This window comes from Pseudochaenichthys georgianus, chromosome 23 (genome assembly GCF_902827115.2).
Source record: "Pseudochaenichthys georgianus chromosome 23, fPseGeo1.2, whole genome shotgun sequence".
Classification (NCBI taxonomy): domain Eukaryota; kingdom Metazoa; phylum Chordata; class Actinopteri; order Perciformes; family Channichthyidae; genus Pseudochaenichthys; species Pseudochaenichthys georgianus.
This window is the reverse complement of record NC_047525.1, coordinates 21268894-21285749: the sequence shown is the minus strand read 5'-3', so window position 1 is coordinate 21285749 and position 16856 is coordinate 21268894. Positions and strand designations below refer to the sequence as shown.

Sequence of the window (16856 nt, the reverse complement as noted above, 5' to 3'; positions counted from 1 at the left end):
GTGCACAGGGCCGCTTGATGGAGTGTACAAACCTGGTCCTCTCAATGTGTTCACACACTCTCCCTTTGGTGAAGTATTTATCGTCGCTGTGTCAGCACACATGTTGGAGAAAGCACAATATGGCTGCATGCTTCCATGATCCTTCAATAATGCCATTTCGTGGTTTTTAAGGCTTTAAACTTGTGTTTCCCTCTTTTTGTGAAATGATAGTTCCCTTTACTTCTTCAAAATAAGGATAAAAGAATAAAAATCCACGCTTTTGGTAGAAGTGACCCGGGTATCGAGTAAAAACTGCTTGACGATTGATTTTAATTTGCATTAATGCTCAATCCCCCATTTATTTCACGGAGAAACAGTTGCATTTATTTTCTAGTTTCTGCTTTGGAAGCAAATCACTTTCTGTGCATCTAATAAAGATTTATATTCATCAACCATTTATAATATGTCTGTCCCTTGGGCTCTCGGACTGCGTGATATGCACTTTGCACAATTTATTTCATATTTTTTAGACTAAACCATTTCATTAAAAGTAGTAAGAGAACAATCGATGATTAAAAGAACCGTTACTTGCGGCTCTAGTTTGCTGTTACTGTTAGACAAAGAAAAGCAATCAATTATTACAAAAGAGAATCTGGAAACAGGGAATGGTTTGCTTTTATGGTTGGAAAAAACAAGCATTTTAGAATCTATTCAAATTAATAATTGATCATTCAAATGGTTAATAATTCATTTTTTCAGTTTATTGTCTAATATCTTGAACTGCTTGATTTCAGGGGTCAACAAGGTTGTGAATTACTACATTAAAAGCTTATTAGATTTCTCATGAAGAAATATAATTTGATCTTCTTTTCATGTCTTCTCTCCCCAGACCACAGTGCCGCCCTTCACCCCCTCGCCCACTGAGTGCCAGTCCACCAGCCTGGTGTCCAGCTCCCCGGTGCTCTCGGGCTCTTACAGCAGCGGCATCTCGTCCCTCAGTCGCTGCAGCGTGTCGGAGGCGTCGGGCACCGAGCTCAATGCAGGAGACCACCCCCTCTACCCGCTGGCCCCCCCCTCCACCATGCCAAACTCCGTCTCCAGCAGCTCCGACGAGCCCATCCGCAGAGAGAACAAGACGCCTCCCCCCTACAGCGTGTACGAGAGGAACAACCCCCGCAGGCCCGTGCCACTGCCCCACAGCCTCTCCATCCCCCCACAGGTGGACCCCCCCTGCCCTGCCACCCAAGCCTCACCAGCTCCGCACAGGCAGCATGAAGCTGGACGGGACCTCCGACCCCCGAGTCCCCCGACCAAGGCCTCTGCCCAGGAAGGTGTCCCAGCTATAGGTGCTGGTCCGGGGTCTGGAGAAGAAACACACTGGCGTATTTTGCACTTTTCTACTGGGCACTCACTTGTTTTTATTTGTGATCTTCAGTTTGGCATTCCTGATCTACACTCCAATAAAAGACCTACATATTAACAGGCAGGCAAAAGAACAACTGAAGGAACTGCCAAATAAGGAAAGTTTCTTTTTGTATTTACTAGAGGGCATTGCATTGACTTTGACTTGGTCATACCGCACTTTTAGCTCTAGTATGTATAATAGGCCACCAAGCAACATATACCAGAACACACTAGAAAAACACAGTTTTGATAGATGTAATAATCTCAAATATATGTATATTGGTATATATGACAATTGTTTTTGCCTTAAGTATTGGAAACAGAGTCTTTTATCCGTGAGTCTTGCACGTTTTTTTTGTTTTTTTTATGACTCCGTACATTTGTATACTATATGGCTAGAAAGGTGCTAGAGACCTCGAGTATGCATTTCAGTAAAGTGTAGTAGATACGGGTGTGTTCCCATAGTCATATCCACATAAGCAATGGTACAAATAATTAGTATTCCTTTTAAAAAAGCTACCATCTTTTAAAATACAGATGTTTAAGCAGCAATTAGGACATTTTAGTAACATACATTTTAAGGCTTATTTAACTTCACACCGTTTCATTGTAATTTGAAAACATAAGCGGTTCTCAGTGGGAAGTTTCCACCTTTACAAACCTCTCTACTCCCCTTTTTTCTATACCAAAAATGTCCCCAATTAACAATGAAATCATGCGCCTGGACCAAACCGAGGAAAAACTGGCATGCTTTGCTTTTTGACCATTGCAATTTATGTGAACACACCCGATCGCTCCTGCATGATGTACATGACAACAGATCTTTAGATGGGGTTACCAAGTATTGTGCCAAAGGAAAATGTACAATGTGGTGTAAAGAATTTTTTTTTTTAACTGGGGCCTGGAATCAACAAGCTTGGAACTGCTCAACTAAAAATACTTTATTAAGAAATAATTCGATTTTTTACCAAAAAGTCAAAACTAAACTGTAACACAAGCCAAGCACAAACAAAATGTATCATCTGTATTTAGACCCGAACTGTCATCATGGCCTCTCCATTTGACAAAGCAGTAATTGGAACAGAGTTTTCACTGTCAGCCGTCACCTTAAACACACAAGGACTGACACTCTATTGAAGAAATATTTACAAACTAATCATTGTTAAATATTTGTACAGTTGAGATTTACTTTGTGTTTGATTAGAAGATGGACGTGAGTTGACTGTACGCTATAAAGTTGTTCAGTTCAACCACAATGCATTGCTGCAGTGAAGTAAGCGTTCTGTTGCAAGCACATTTTACATTATTTTGTAAAATAGAGGGCATAAATCTATTCCGTGCACCAATATCTTTTGGGGCGGGGGGGGGGGGCGGGGGTTAGCTTTAGTATTGTTTGTATGTTACATTTTTGTATGGTTAATTTCCTTTTTGATTTGTTGTGAATTTTTTAGATTAAATATTCACATTAATCAGTACTTGAGAACCTGTAAATGATATAATGAGATTAATGTAAGTATGCCAAATATAAAATGTGTGTTTTACAATTAATGTAAATATTGTGTTTTTAACAAAATGTAGCTATAACAATTTACAGCTTTGAATGTAATGTTGAAGCAGCAAATTATTATTATAAATGTTGAAACTTTTATGGTTTTGTGAGTGTAGAAAAACTAAGGTCATGCATAATGACATCTAACACATTTACAAGTTCAATAAACTGCCCTATGTAATATTTCTGGACTGATTTCTATGTAAAGAGACCTTGAGTATTTGTCTTATTTCACCAGGTATTGAATGTTCACTTACACAAATCACTATCCTGGTGCTGCAGAGTTCATAAAGGACGAGACATAATGTACCCTGAGTAATTAACTTAAATTGCTTGACTCTGGCTCATTTCCTACTCTAGAAAGAAAATGGATTTAGGGAAGGACTAGCAAAAGTTGGCGGGAACCATATCACTGTATATCTATCGCCATTTGAAAGCACATTTACTTAGTGAGAAAGGGTTTTTTTCATACTTGAAATGTTAAGATTAAGTATTGTAGTTACATTTGCTACTGTAGTCCAGCCTGGTAATCTGCTCAGAAGGAATGGACTATTTACCAACATTTTTGTTTAGGATAAACTTAAATATAGTGATGCATTTGGTGTCTTTTAAAAATATAATTCCTGACATAAAACATGGTCATTTGTTATATATATTCTAATATTTGATCGAGTATACCTTAAATGTAGTGTTTACTTCAACATGCTCGCATTGTCAGGTTCCTTGAATGTTGGAATTGAGGAAACAACAATGTGCAAGCACAGAGTATTCAGTTATGAAAGCATAATATTTTTTTATTCAAGAATACAGTATGAATATCATATATTTTGTTTACAAAAAAGTTAACATCAGGGGTAGACATATAAAGTAATACAAAATTAAATAAAGAAAAAAAATAGGAAAACTACAGTTTCATAATTCAGATTAATTAGTTTTGATTGCTTTTTTATTCATAATATTTGTAATAGTGCTACTATATGGGGTTTTAGTTCATGGTAAACATTAAACATTGTTGGTTTGGAGTCAGTCCATCTCTTTTTAGGGATATGAAATGTTCCTTTAAAAAAAAAAAAATGACCTGTATAATACTACCCACACTTCATCTTTGAAGTACGTACAAATGTCTCTACCCTGGATTTGTACATTTTGTCCCGTTTTTGTTTAAAAAAAACTATTCTGCAGATGTCATAAATGCAGTGGCGTGCACAGACATGTATAGGGGCAGGTGCTCAAGAGAAGAAAAAAAGGGCACCTTCTGAGTCGTTGTGGCGGTCGTGCCGAAATTGTGCACTCCGAAATTGTGTGCAAAAATTTGCCGGATTTTGTTAGTTTCTTTTCGGTTTTTGGTTTATTTCGGTGTTAGGGTTATGTTATTTAATTCTTATTTTTGCCTGATTTTACTGATTTATTATCAAAAAAATTATTATTTTAACATTTATTTTTATTATTCTAAATGACTTTTTCGCAATTTATCAGTGGATGTTTGCTGGAACTACTTGTAAACAGCGTGTTTCCTGATGTACACACACAGCGTGACTGCGGTCAGGTAGAGACCGGTCTCAAGTCAGCACCGCTGCAGACTCGCTGTTTGAGGGCTTGATAGCCCACTCCCCCTCCACACTCGTTGCTTTGGAACAGCCCTCAATTATTGGTACTAACGGAACTAAAGAACCCCCTAAACACACCAGGAGCGTCTGCACCGCGTTACGTTGCGGCTGCGCCCTCCTCCTGCGACCTAACACACCAGGCGCGTTTCAAAACGTTGCGGAAGTGGAGCGTCGTGTGTGCAGCCTGCAGTTCTTCTTCTTCTTCTTCTCTTTAATGGCGAATCGCTTCCACTTGGAGCATATATCGCCACCTACTGTTGAGTTATTAAATGTTCATATTAAATCCTTATCCTCAAACTAGTGCTTTTGAGGAATGTGAAGATCAGCTTGTTTGCTTCATTTCTTGATTTATTTTACATATATTGACTTGAAATCCATGTCCTTGATGTTGAGTTGTTCCAGTGCAGTTTTCAGAATGAGTCTTTGCCTTGTATATTCCGGGCAGCTAAAAAATACATGATGTATTGTCTCTGGTTGTTGGCAACCATCACAATTGCCATTTGGATGTTTTCCAATCAGATGCAGTGATGAGTTTAATCCAGAGTGACCCAATGTTATCCTGCTGTTAATGCTCTGTTCTCTTCTACTACTCCCCCAGGTGCTTCCTGTTCCCACTTCCCGTTGTATCTGGTATAAATGTCTTTGATGTTAGCCTCGCAGTTGTTGTTGATTTTGGAATATTTCCTGGACATTTGTACTTCTACAAGTAAGTAGGCTACGTAGTTAAATAGTTTATGTTTGTGTCCGTTTAAATCGGGTTTATTGTTGTTATTTCCTATGTTGTTGTGTTGTAGACTACAGACACAGTTAATAATAATTGTAATATTCCAGTTATAAACGATATGAATCAAAGATGTGTTGCTGTATTTTAGTGGTAAAAAAATATGCATTCATCATCATAATTATTCTATATATATATATAATTTACAGTGCCTGAAAACCGGAGGAGAACGCTGGCATGTATTCTCCTACTTGAAAGACTACGGGGGGATGGGGGGAGCCGGTTTTGGGTGCACCCCCTCAACCAGCAAAGGAGACAACAAGGTGATTTTCATCACCTCGTGGCTGAGCTGAGGCTGGACAGCCAACGACATCACCAATATTTTCGGATGAGTGCAGAGCAGATGGATGAACTGCTGTCCCTCCTGGGCCCTGAACTGACCAGACAATCCACAAATTACAGAGCTGCCATTGAACCCAAGCAGAGACTGGCTGTTGCACTTAGGTCAAATGCCCATTTCACAGACAATACATCACTGACCACAAATTTAATAAAGGTTTTATTTTTTAACAATTTCACCCCAAACAACACTTTAAACAGAAACATCAAATATAAACAATCAACACAAAAAAAGTAACTATTTACAGTAAAAAAAACAATGAACTCAATTGCTCAACTATTGTTCGTAAAAAGACTCCTGCCAATCTGAGCTACTGCTGGAGGACAGCATGTCTGATGGCCTTGTAGGTGTTGATTGGGCGCGTGGGGGTTGGGGTACACTTGGCCGAAAGGCTACTGGCCTGGAGGTGTGAATGGAATGTTGAGTGGCGGGGGGATGGTCAATGGGCTGCCAATGTTGCTGGTGTTGGGTGTCTCTTTCCAAGTTGTGGAAGGTGTTTAAAATACAGACTTTTGCCTGATGTTTTCTGTCTTTGTCCAGTCTTTGCAACATGGGCACAAGACTGAGAGCAAAGTAGTATGACTCCTCTAATTCTGAGTCTGGCATGTGTGGTGCAGTTGGAGGTTCCTGCAGTAGAGATATCAGCTGCTCTCCAAGGTCTGTGCTCTGTGGCCTCCTCCTTGTGTCCCGTGTGGAACGCTGGGCCGCTGCTGGTGTGGAAATGGGATCCCTGGGGCTACGGGACCTAGAGGGCCTTTGCCTCTCTGCAGAGGTTGTGGGTACCAGAGGTGGTGGGGCTGGAGATCCACATGCTGTCCTGGCATGTTCCTCTGTTTCCAATGACAGGGGTGTAGATGCTCTCTCCATGTCTTCTACAGGGGAAGGATTGCTCAAGCTGCTTTTTGAACTATATGAAAAGAAACAACATGAAAACAATTAAAACCTTTTTTCTGGGGATTAATTTATGCAATAGGAACATATTTATGTAATTTAAAATAAAGTCTTTCATACCCTTTGCAATACATCATCACAAATTACAAAATTATATAAATTAAAATATGTGCATACATACCTCCTTTGCTGTACATAGGGCAAAAGGAAGGACATTATGTCTGTATACTTCCAGCCCTTTTGCGTGCCGCCTGCAGATCCACTTGGGAGAGATTTCTTCCTGTTTTTAACAAAAGCATCCCAAAGTGACTTCCATCGTGCCTTGCCTTGTCGACTGAAACAAAGAATAGATTCAGATTAATAACATGATTTCACATATTTTTCTTTGCTTTTTTTTACCCTTCAGATACTTGGCTTCCAGGGACTCATTGGTCAGCCTAGCATTCAGCTATAGCCTAGGATGCGCTACTGTGTATGTAATACAATTTATAATAAATGGTTTTGTCTGACAAATGACTGCCAAATTATTCTTGTCTGTCCTTACAATTTATCTGACTATAAATGCAAGATTTTCCACCACAGCATACTGTATTTAAACATTATTGAGAGTATTTTGGGTAGTTGTTATAACACATGAATAAAAACAAACTATAATACAAAAATATAATATCATTATAAAGAGTTAAACACAACTGTATTGATCCCTGGGCGAAATTCACAAGATAAAGTATAGTTAAAAAACCAATATTTATAAAAATATAAATACAAAATAATAATAATATAATAATATTATAATCTTGATATAGGAAATAAGATCTTACTTTATTGTGAAATGCAAGTTTACTGAACAGTTTTTTAACGACTTTCACAAGATGTGAAACTACTGAATGGCTCTGTACTGTACCTACAAGTATTAATTAACTTTAAAACATTAATATGTAGTTGTTACCTTCCACTCCACAAACTGCAGCGACTAAAAACCAGGCCTTGTCCTTTCTGATGTTGTCCTCGTAGTAAGCATTGGTTACATCGTATACAATGGTGTGTTTCTCCACTTCCATTATGAACACCTCGTCGTCCATTGTGCGCATCGTAGTGGAGGTGTTGTGATGAAGGAGGGGGGTCTGCTAAATTAGTATATATGCGGGCTGGGCCCGGATGCTCACCTTTCCACTTCCTGCGAGGGGGGGGCTGCCTGCCCGACCTTACCTTACGGCTGCGCCGCGGCAAAAATAGGATTCATCCTAATTTTAGAGAAGCGCTGCGCCGAGCCGCTTCTGGGACGCGTCTGGGCCGTAACGCGGCGCGTGTGGTGGAACAGCACCCATTGACTAGAGTGGCCGCGATCCTTACGACCGCCGCGGCGCGGCCGTAACGCGGCGCAGACGCTCCTGGTGCGTTTAGGGGGTACCAGGGAAAGTCCTGCGGTGTGAACGCGGCTAATATGGCGGACCCTCCGCGTGAACGCGCAAACGGAGGGGTAGGGTGTAGGGGTAGGGTGTAGGGGTAGGGTGTAGGGGTCGGTTTGGGAATGGGCCTAAGTGTGCACGTCTCTGCATAAATGTCATGCCACGTGGGTCTTTTTGTCATTTGCCCAGCTGTAATCTGATTGGTTGTTTACCAAGTACCGTGCTGTCATTAAATGCAGTTGACGGACGTTTCTGGACAACAAAGTATCTCTTATAAATAAAATAGTAATTGTCGCTCGACAACATGGACGATGCAGAATATCTTCTTCAGCACAAAGGTCAAAGGCTCTCTTTTAAATAAGCTTGAATGAATAAACCATCCGTAAAATAAAACCGAATTAACATGAATTGGTTATTCAGGAAAACATGGGGGTCAAGAGCTAATTGACAGCGCATACAAACGAGGAATTGAGCAGTAAAAGTTCAGGAAAACAACAGGTATGTAGCCATTTATAATAATAAGTGTTGAACTTTTTTTCGGAAACGGGGAAATATGTCAAATTGGTCTATTTGGTGGTCCGAAGCATTTTCCATTTGTGTACATACAACGCCACTAGATATATTGATAGTGAAATTATTATTATGTTATGTTTATTGTTTAGCTAAATGCATTAGTCTATGTTTTATTAATTATAATTACGGCGTGTCTACCTGGTGAACTGACGAACCTGCTAGACATTAGCATGCTAGCAAACTTAAATTAGCATCCCTTTTTCTCACAGAGCAGCTAGCTTGACTTTAGCAACAATGCTCTATAAACACCTTGACTTTAGTCTTGTTTATAGAAAGAAAGAAAGGTCGATATCTATGACATAAAGGTACACATTGGCCATTTTCACGGTAGACATTTGGACTTGTCACAGTAGGAAAAGCACACGTGTAAATAATGTAATGATGCTTAGCATTTAGTCACTCTTACTGAAACACTCAAATGCAACACAACGGTCATTAAAGTAATTAGTGACACCTGTGCTTTTTATAGGACGAGTCCAAATGTCTACTGTGGAAATGTCGTATTATTTAAATATAATTTTGGCCTATACTGTAAATTCATGTCCAATGTAGTCCACTTGCGTCTGCTTTCAGGTCATAAATAATAGTCTCTTGCAACACCTCAAAGTATTTGGGTTATGCTGCACCAAAGACGGGACTATTTATATACAGAACAACATTATTTGCATCTTTGTCGATACACTTGCGACCCCTTTCATGTCCTTTTCTTTCAAGTGGTCCTATTCAGACAGTCACACATCCCTTTTACATAAATATGTAATTGGCTCAATTGTTAATCTGCTCCTCTTCACATATTTCTCATCCTTTTGGCATCCACTGCCTGTAGAAATCTCCCTCTGGTACATGTGGCTCAGAGGCTGTTGATGAGTTACTGGTGTGTGATAAAAGAAGACACATTTACACGAGGGAGTAAGTTCCCTGTTCATCGCATAGCATTTAAAAACCCCAACCAGCACAACAGTTGTGTGTTAAATTAATGGAACACTGCTGCTTGACCGAGGGACCTTGAACAATAGTCAATTGTGTTGGTGTGTGTGTATTCCCTCAGTCTCCAGCCGATAAACACGCTGTGCAGGGTGATTGGAAGGCGAGCACACTTCACCCGTCAGCACCCATCATAATTGTTGGTGGACGGCTGTAATTTGACAGCAATTATCATGTCAGGAGTGAATTCCCGGCTCAACGCATCCTCCTTGCAACAGAGGGCGCATATTGCAGCGACGGGGGTGACATGCCTCTGCCATTCAGCGAGCCTTGGAGTATTGTTGTCGCTTATGAACCTTCACAGGGTTGTCATGCTGCCCATTATTGAGAGAAGAGCAGTGTTCTGCGTGTAGTAGTAGCGAACAAAACCTGTCCTGGTTGTAAGCAAGCACAGATAGCTTCCTTGCTTATAACAAAAGGAACCGGAGCCAGAAGGTACAGCGCTGTAATAACATGTAAATATGATGAACCTGCACAGCTCCCTATAATTGCAGAGATCTCTCTAAAAGATGCAGCATTCATTATATCCAGCACTGTAGAACAGTTTAGCCTATTATAAAAGCACTAAACATCCTCGGTTTGTAGCATTCATGGGTGACGATGCATAATTATCAGGGGAAAGGCAGTGCTAGGTATTAATTTAAAGTTGCCTGGGGCAAGTTTTGGAGAACACACAGCCGCAGAGAAAGCCAAGGTGTTTGTCTCGCTCTGCAAATCTCTCCTGGGAGAGGAGATGCTGGAGCAGCTCTGCGGGGAGTAAAGAAGCCCCATCTCAGAGGCGCACTGTAGAGAAGTTTCAAAGAGGACTCGTAAGAATAGATGCCGTGTTTTATCTCTCTGCTCCACTCGCATATCTGCTCTGTTGTGTTCAGCAGCTTATGGGAATTTGAACCTGACAGCTCCAAATTATCCAGGTTGTTTTTAATAGCACGACGAGTGAAGTTTAATTTTTTGATTCCTGCTGTCCTTAGAGGAAGACTATTGCCACAGCTGAATGAGGAGTTGACTACTAGTTTCAAATGCTTTGAATGCTGAAACATTTTACGAGACAAAAAGCGATCAAGGGAACGCAGGCACGTGTATTCTTGGAACAGTCATAAAGTGTTCCTTACTGCAGAGTAAAAGCAGTTATTCTTTATCATACTTTGTAGCCAATTAAGTTTGGCTGCAGAGAAAAGTTGAACAAAAAACACTTTTTGGTGTTAAAGGAGACATTCAATTGAAGTTTTTTGTAAAATCGTCAGCGAAAAACTGATCAAGGGGTTGGATTTACCAGTGTGTACAGTCAGTGTATACAATGTGCTTGGATTCATAATGATTGTGATGATTTAAGTTTAAAAATAGTGTGTATAAAGTGTAAACATATATCATTTACAGGTACTTGTAAAAGGTTACATCTTTTGCAAAGAAAAGTCAGAGCAACACACCTGGTGGATCTATATTTGATGTAAATATTTATCTATTTTTTAATGTTCTCATTTGTTGTAATGGTTCTTTTTCTCCCAATTTAACTTATTCAACTGTGTTTTAATGTATACACCAAGGCAAATTCCTCTTATGTGTAAACCTTCTTGGCAATACATCTGTTTCTGATTCTGTGAGACTTTACCTGTAGCAGCATTTTACCTAAAATACTTAATTATTGCTCTGTATGCTCAGCCCATGTCTTATGCGTCTTGAGACTTTCTTATCCAGCACTTGAACCACTGAGCAGTTCTCGCATTATCATATGCCTCTCTCCTTTCCAGTGAGTCATCCTCTGAAGGTCAGCAAGTGGCGACCCTGTTGACTGAGCCTTCGTACCCACCGAGGGTCCTCGATCCCGACTTCAACTCCAACCCCTGTGGTTCAATAGCAGCAGGACCAAGACTTGCATCAGGCGACCCCTGCTAAAAGGTAATCTTTTGTCCTCCCTTAATGTCAGGCTGTCACCCACCTTCATTCTTTGTGGGGGTGTATGTTCAATTAAACGCTTGGCTCTGTGCGTCTCTGCTCTCTTGGGTGATCGCCTTAGTTCTGCCTGGCTAGTTTCCACTGTGTAGAGGTCTTTCTGGTTTCTCCTACACACATGAATAAACATAAGGTCAGGTGAGATTTTGAAGGGTTGTCCCCGTACGGGTTTGCTGTTACAGCTCAGGGCAGGAAGGATGGGGCAGTGGGGAAGCAAACCTCCGTCGGTAAAAAGTACTTTGTGCTGGAGAAGCTTGAGTTGTAGTTAAAAGGCGTAAAGGGGAACTGCCCTGACTGGAGAGTGATGTAATTGGGACAATATTGTAAGTTAAAAATGAACAGACCAAGCTTCCTCTGGGAGAGTGACCTTTTGAAAGATGTGGTTTCTTGCCTTGGTGCCTGCTACCCAATCTCTAATTTAGCTGTAGAGAGCAAATCATTTGTTATATAATCTCAGTGGCATAATGCATGTTGTATGAGGGAAGGAACACTTCTGCCTCATCAGTCAGTCAGTCCATGTTTTATACAGTATAACACATATCATTTATCCAGGCAGTGGCCATCTAAAGTCACTGAAATGAAAGTGATGTATGCAATGACAGATTGACATAGTTTTGTAGTTGGCTTTTCTTTAGTTGTTTGACATCTTGTTTCTACTATTGGTACTGTTCTTATGAAACTTTTTAATTAGCCTTTAACTTAAAATGTGTAGTTCTGAATTACAGTAAGTCATTGCTAGCTAAACCGCAATAAAAAGGGTTGTGTTTTTTAATGATATGCTGGTTCTAAACATATTTATATATTTAGGAATTGTTTGCACTAACATCCAAGAATGATGTTTTTTGTCGTATACAGACCCCTAAGTCAGAGCTTGGCATCAGAGCTAACAGCTGGAAAGCTAAGAGCAGCTGCATGTAACTCTTCTCGAATTTACAAAGTGCAGAGTTCAACAAGAGCAGCTAACCTGCTGCCAAAAGTAGAGCAGAAACACTCAAGCTCGCCATTCCAATGCTTCTTTCAACTGCCCTCGAATTGTAAAGTGTGTTTCAAAAGAAAACACTGTCAGGATTGTGTGGAGTGTGTGTGTGTGCTGTTGGGGTCTGCCAGCGGGGGGTTAGCCATGGGAAAGATAATGCACTGCTTGAGCACGCATGGTTTGGTTTCTGCAGGAGCTATTACCGCTCCAGCTACACGCCATTGAATTGTTCTTTTGTTCTGCCAGTGCAGCTCTGAGGGGGTTTCTCACAATGTATTCCTATTGATTCATGTCATCAAATTGTATGTGACTTGTCTTTTCTCATTGGCTCCCCGAGGTTCCTTCCCTGAATTAATGTTCATGTTGTTTTTTTTTATGTAAATGGGGAAAAACTAAACTGGGATGAAAACACAAGATGTGAGATGTTAACACAACAAGCAGACCTGCAGTGTAACACACTGGCACAACAGAGTTGGAGGACATCTGTATGAATCTTGAACACATTTTTGGTTTTACATTAGACTTAAAATCCTTTAATAGTTGGGTTTTAATAGAAGCGGTTAGGGGATGGTTGTATGCACAAGATGCAGCAAGCTTTGAAACTAGATTATGTCATTTTAAAGAAAGAAGAAATTACACACCCATCCTCAAGAAATACAATTAATTGAATTCATAAACCATAAAAGAAAAATGGCTACGTAACTGACATTAGTGTCTATTTCCTGATTTAGCAGCCCTTCTCCACGTGTGGTACCATCATGCCACATAAACATGACTTGCTTTGTCATAAAATCAAAAGGCAAGTTTATTGTTTTCTATATACTGTATGTGTAGGGTTAAGAAATGTATGTTGTCCTCCATTCAGTTCTTTATAAATGAATACTAATTTTAGGATATTTTATGACAACAGAATCCCAGTACTCCAATGCTCCATTTTCTTGGGTTTAGCTTTCTAAAGAGACATGTGAAGACACATTATAGTAGTCGAGCCTGCTAAAGACATTGTTTCTAGGTCATGCTGCGACGCTCTGTAAGCTTGTTGTATTTTATAATTTCTAAATGCTTGTGGCAAAATAAAAAATTCTAGTCAAGGCCACACATTTGGCGGGTGTTTTAGAATAAACCAAGGTGCCATATCTCAGCTTTGATCCGTTTTTAAGTTGTACATAAAAAGAGCAATATGATCATATTGACGACCTGAATGCGGATGAAATCAGTTGCATTCATTTCTTATGGCTCTATCTGCAGCTTTTCCGGAGTCATTTCTGTGGTTTAGTTATATTCTTATAAAAAAGTGTACTCGTGTCAATAAAGGTTTTTTTAAAACACAACTGCTTCCAAGGTCGGTCTTATTTCTTAAGGTGGACTGAACCATGAGTGTGGAGTAACGTTGTATCTTTCATTTAAATGAACTGTAACCTTCACCCAGGTATTTAACAGCTGTTCTCAAATGAACACGTGAAGTAAAGTTTAATTTTTATAGATTTATAATGAGTTATAATGAGAGGTGATCAACGTGAATGCTCAGGTTCCACCTTAACACGCAGACACGTTGCTTCACCATGAGCAGAAACCTTTATATATACAGTCCAGTGGCGTAACTATCTACGGTGCAGCCGGTAATGCACCGGGGCCCACAGCCGTCCAGGGGCTCATGCAAAAAAAAAAAATGTATACAATTATTAATTTTTTTTTTAATATATATATTTTTTGGGGCCCCAATGGCATTGACTGGTTCACGCAGTCTTCAAAGTGACCTAGCAACCTACATTAATTTGTAATTTGTCTGTCCAATGACCTTGCATGTCATGTGATACCTTGCGTGACGAGCGAACCGTTAAATCAACATCAAAAGTTATATGTACTACACAGCTATAGCAGCAGCAAGATCGGCAGAATTATAACAAATTGAATAGCTAGCATTTATAATGTACAGCAAACCAAAACACAAGAGCGGCACTCAAAAGAGAAAGGACAAGAGAGAACAAGGAGATGTAAAGGCTAAACTGACAAAATTAGACAGTTTTTTTTGTCATACATCGTCCTCGAAATCGAACGCTAACGTCGGTAATGTTGACGTGCAGCGGCAGCCGGAGCCGGAGGCTAACGATAGCTCACCTGCCTCACCATCGTCTAGCTCCACAAGTGAAGCTGTATCCGTGGCTGTGCGACCTTCTTCTCCAGCCATGAGCCAGGAGGAGAGGATGGATTTGGCTGTGCCCGGCGGTGGTCCTACAGTTCCCGCAAGGGCCCCTTCCCCAACCGATAGGGGACTCTATGGCGCTATTGAGACCCCCGACGCCAAGATCAAAGGCTATATTATAGCAACCGGTCCATGTAGGCCTACCGGCCCATTCCCCAGAGACACACATCAAGGAAACGGGTGTTTCTCCGAGATCTATTACACCACCACTACCAGAGCAGGTATCAAACTGCCACGGACATGGCTGTGTTACTCCCCCACCCTGGACTGTGCCTATTGTGAGCCGTGCTGGCTGTTCGCAGACCGAGGTGCACCGTTCTCCAGTGATGCGTGGGTCAAAGGAGTTTGTGACTGGCAACATTTGTCTGCGAGGATTGACTCACATGCACAATCTCAGGTCCATGTCGGAGCGTGTGTCATATATGAACAGTGGAAGAAAAACGGGAGAATCGATGCAAACATGGAGAGGAATGCAAGGAATGCTGCTAATTATTGGAGACAGGTACTTGAGCGTATTGTCAACGTTACAATCACTCTGGCCACTTGTAACTTGGCTTTTAGAGGACATAGGGAGATTCTTGGACAGCCCAACAGTGGAACATTTCTCAGTATGAAAGAACTTTTAGCATGTTACGATACGGTTCTGAAAGAACTTGTTGAGCGACCACAAGGTTCTCTGAAATACTTGAGTCCAGCTGTTCAAAATTAGATAATCTACATAATCGCAAAGCGGGTGCAGTGCGACATTCAAGTAGAAATAAATAATGCTCAGCTTTTTTCTGTGATCATGGACACCACCCAAGATATTTCCAAAAGAGACCAAATTAGCCAAGTCTATAGATATGTGACAATCCAGAGAACGCAAAAGATATCCTGATAAACGAGGCTTTCTTGGGGTTCGTGGAAACAGTGGACACGTCAGCTCGTGAACTCCAAAAGAAAATCCTGGACAGCATAGAGAGTAACGGATTTCACCTGAGCAAGTGTCAGGGCCAGGGATACGATGGCGCGGCGAACATGAGTGTGGTCTATTCAGGTGTGCAGGCCAGGATCATGGAAATGGAACCGCTTGCCAAATATGTACACTGTGCTGCACACAATTTTTAAATCTGACACTGAATGACTCCATAAAGAATATAGCGGAGCTGCGCAATTTTTATGATATTGTTGAGATTCTTTTATACTTTTTTCAGCCAAAGTATTAAGAGATGGTCACTCCTTTCCGGTATCATGTCATCAGAACTCTCAGAGCATGGTAAAGTTACCATGAAGCGCCTCTGCCCAACCAGGTGGTGCAATTGCATGATGCAATTGCTGCCCTTAGATACCGGTATGTAGATATCATGAAAGCTCTAACTAAAATCGCACTGGTCAGCGAAAAGAGGGAGGAACGGGACGAGGCTACAGCCCTAAAAAAACATATGGAAAGATTCAGCTTTATTTTTCTTGTCGAACAACAGACAAAAATACTGGAAAACATGAATGCAGTGTCAAAGATGTTGCAGGCAAAGGATGTAGACATCCACAAAGCTGTTGGTCTCCTCCAAAACACAATACAGGCCCTATCTGCATACCGAGATGACTTTGACCAGGTCCAACGCACCGCTCACAATCTTGCTGAGAGATGGGGAGCGCAGAGCGAGTTCACGGAAATTCGCAAAAGAAGAATGAAACACCACTTCGATGAACTCAGTCAAGACGAGAGGCTTAGTGATGGCGAGAGCCGTTTCAGAATTAATGTGTTCAATGCCAGCCTGGACATCATTAGCAGCCAGCTGTCACAGAGGTTCACTTCTATGCGTGAAACAAACGAACTGTTCCAGGCTATCCACCCCGGGACATTGAACCGTGCGGAGGATAATGCCCTTCACCAGCATGCGCAGCGCCTCGCGGACCACTACAGCAGGGATTTAACCCCCGAGTTTCCCCGTCCAACTCCTTGCATTCAGAGCCTGCTTTAAGACTGAAATAGCTAAAGAACCATCTGTGAAGGATATGACCAAGATGCTTATTGTGCACCACAGCTCAATGGCAGCCACATTTAGCGAAGTGTGCACAGCATTGCTGTTATATCTCACCATACCTGTCACTGTTGCGACCGCAGAACGCTCATTCTCAAAGCTCAAATTGATTAAGACGTATTTAAGAAGCAGCTTGGGACAAGAACGACTGGATTGGCAACACTCTCAATAGAGAACAGCAGGGCCCGG

General features: G+C 41.0%; 1 protein-coding gene and 1 long non-coding RNA gene across 2 annotated transcripts in view; one reads left to right on the top strand and one right to left on the bottom strand.

The window, feature by feature from the left end:
* The window catches only part of dock4b (dedicator of cytokinesis 4b), a 118430-nt gene extending 117004 nt beyond the window's left edge, over window positions 1-1426 (top strand). The window contains 2 exon segments of the mRNA XM_034074670.2: window positions 869-1204; window positions 1206-1426. Coding sequence (XP_033930561.1) covers window positions 869-1204; window positions 1206-1325 — 456 coding nt within the window. The 3' untranslated portion in view covers window positions 1326-1426.
* Window positions 1427-5950: 4524 nt separating this feature from the next.
* Window positions 5951-7633, bottom strand: LOC117439344 (uncharacterized). The gene is made up of 3 exons (XR_011642540.1): window positions 7501-7633; window positions 6733-6885; window positions 5951-6567 (listed from the first exon to the last, which is right to left on the bottom strand). It is a non-coding gene; the product is annotated as an uncharacterized lncRNA (long non-coding RNA).
* Between the last annotated feature and the right edge of the window lie 9223 nt (window positions 7634-16856).